The 2089-nt window shown below is 54.6% G+C and overlaps 2 protein-coding genes across 2 annotated transcripts in view; both read left to right on the top strand.

The window, feature by feature from the left end:
- The window catches only part of LOC103919150 (cytochrome b-c1 complex subunit 6, mitochondrial), a 2255-nt gene extending 1160 nt beyond the window's left edge, over positions 1 to 1095 (top strand). The window contains exons 2-3 of the mRNA XM_009326611.1: positions 96 to 323; positions 828 to 1095. Of these exons, the coding sequence (XP_009324886.1) occupies positions 96 to 323; positions 828 to 860 (261 nt within the window). The 3' untranslated portion in view covers positions 861 to 1095. The remainder of the gene's footprint in view (positions 1 to 95; positions 324 to 827) is intronic.
- A 130-nt stretch (positions 1096 to 1225) lies between these two features.
- The window catches only part of NSUN4 (NOP2/Sun domain family, member 4), a 5000-nt gene continuing 4136 nt past the window's right edge, over positions 1226 to 2089 (top strand). The window contains exon 1 of the mRNA XM_009326610.1: positions 1226 to 1258. Coding sequence (XP_009324885.1) covers positions 1226 to 1258 — 33 coding nt within the window. The remainder of the gene's footprint in view (positions 1259 to 2089) is intronic.

Genomic DNA, 2089 nt, shown 5'->3' with positions numbered 1-2089 from the left:
GGGCCCCCGCCGCCGCTTCGTGCTGCCATCCAGCGCTTAGCGGGGAGGCAGCTTGGAGCTGGGCTTCGGCGTGGATACGTGGCTCCCTGTTAAAGCGAGGGCCTTTGGGGAAGGCGGCGTTTCGGGGTCTCCCTGTTCTCACGGCAGCCCCGTGTCTGCAGGATCCTCTGACCACGGTCCGTGAGCACTGCGAGCAGACGGAGAAATGCGTGAAGGTGTGGGAGCGGCTGGAGCTGTGCGACGCGCGGGTGTCCTCCAGGTCCCAGACAGAAGAGCAATGCACAGAGGAGCTTTTTGACTTCCTGCACGCCAGGGACCACTGCGTAAGTGCAGCACCCGTGGGTGCAACGTCCCTGCTGGTGCTGGGAGCAGAGCTGCCTTTAGCCACGCTTCTGAGAGTGCAGGCGATTCAAGTGTGAGACGTGGTAGCTGTTCAGTCACAGTAAGCTCTGAAGAACTGTGAGCCTCGGTGCTTTTTCTTGTTAAATGTTTGATTCCTCTTTGTTACAACAGTTCCAGCTGGGATTCAGTAGGTTATTAAACAATTCAATAAGTCAAACGCATTGTTTCTGCCCTGCAAATGACACTTTGCTATTTCAGGGTTGTATTTGCCATTTTAAAGTTAAACCTTTTTAACCTGAGGTGAAACTTTGTAAGAAATCTCAGCTTGTTACTTTTGCTGGGTGACTTGTTGCAAAACAGTGAGAAGAGCGGAGGGCTGTGGGGCCCTGTGCGTTGGTGGCCCAGAAAACCAAGAGGCGGGCGGTAACACCCTGCTGATTTCCAGCCCTGAACTGTGAGTTACCGAATGCTTTGTCTCTTTCCAGGTTGCTCACAAGCTCTTTAAGAACCTGAAGTGAAGGCAGGCGTGACTGTCCATCTGCTTCCACAGCCCGTGTCGGCAGTTCCTGGATTCACGGTACTGCTTCCCGCCTGTTCATTCCCATGCCAAGTACAAACGAAACGGCTTCCTGGCAGCGGCTGAGCGTCAGCGTGTCACTGCGTCTGTTCTCGTGGAAGATGCGCAGCTACGCAAAAACCATGTTGATGTTCTGTAATTTTCCATATTAAACGTTCAGAGTTCCCATGGAAATAGCCCCCGTTTATTTCCTAGTTCTTGTGCTTCTGACTTGTACGGGGTTAAAATGAAATTAGTGGGGGTCAGAGCCCGGGTTGTGGGGGGGAGACGTTTCCTCACTTGTGGGAATGTCCTTTTTGGGCAGCCATGATGCGCAGCGGCCGGAGCGCGAACCCACAGGTAAGATGTTTATCTGTTGGAACCACAGAGGTGTTTCCAAGCACCGCAAGATCAATATTGTTCACACAGTAAGTTCTGACTAAGTTAAACTAAAGGGAGTGACCCTTTTCTAGGAGAGAAGTTTCTCCCCTTTGGGGGAAAACTGTCAGTTGTCTGTCAGCTACTGTCACCTACTGCTGCCAGCGGCTGGAAGAGCCTCCCGGCCGCGGTTGGCTTCGCGTTCTTGCCCAGAGAGACTGACCATATGGCTGCAGACGGGCACGGTGGTGGTTCCACCTGCCCAAACCCCGAGCAGAGCATGAACGGTCACCGGGGGGAGCTCAAGCCTTGCTGTGTGGGTCACCAGCCCCTTCTGCTGACCTGGGGGCTGTCCTGCGGAAGGGTCAAGTTCACGCTCTGCCTGTTTTTCTTCCGAGTAGGATGTTTAGTAGCAGGAAAATGGATGTTTCACAGGGCAGCAAATCCTTTCTCAGCTATTCTTCAAGGTGAAAACCCCCCACCTTTTAAATCTGGCCGTTCTTTATCAGCGTAGCGGTCTGTAATCCTTTCGCTGGTGGATTTCAAGTTTAATCCCTAGTGGACTGAAAGGGAGCTTAATTAGGGTAAGCGTAGCACGTTAATATTGGGAGTTTTGGGGGGTTTGTAGCACAGGGTCTGGCAAGAAGGTGCAGGGCTGGGGGCGCGGTCCAGCCGCCCGCGTTTCTCCTGCCGCGAAGCCCCTTTTGGCGCTGGGCCCTTTTCGGCAGCCCATGCCCCGGCCCGGCTCCTCCCCGCCTTGCAGCGGCTCCTCAGCCCCCGCTCCCGGGGAACCCGCGCGGGGGTGATTCGTTC

The sequence above is a fragment of the Pygoscelis adeliae genome, unplaced genomic scaffold, assembly GCF_000699105.1.
Source record: "Pygoscelis adeliae isolate BGI_AS28 unplaced genomic scaffold, ASM69910v1 Scaffold306, whole genome shotgun sequence".
Taxonomy (NCBI): Eukaryota; Metazoa; Chordata; class Aves; order Sphenisciformes; family Spheniscidae; genus Pygoscelis; species Pygoscelis adeliae.
The sequence above is the reverse complement of the archived record's forward strand: the minus strand, read 5'-3'. Positions and strand labels throughout refer to the sequence as shown.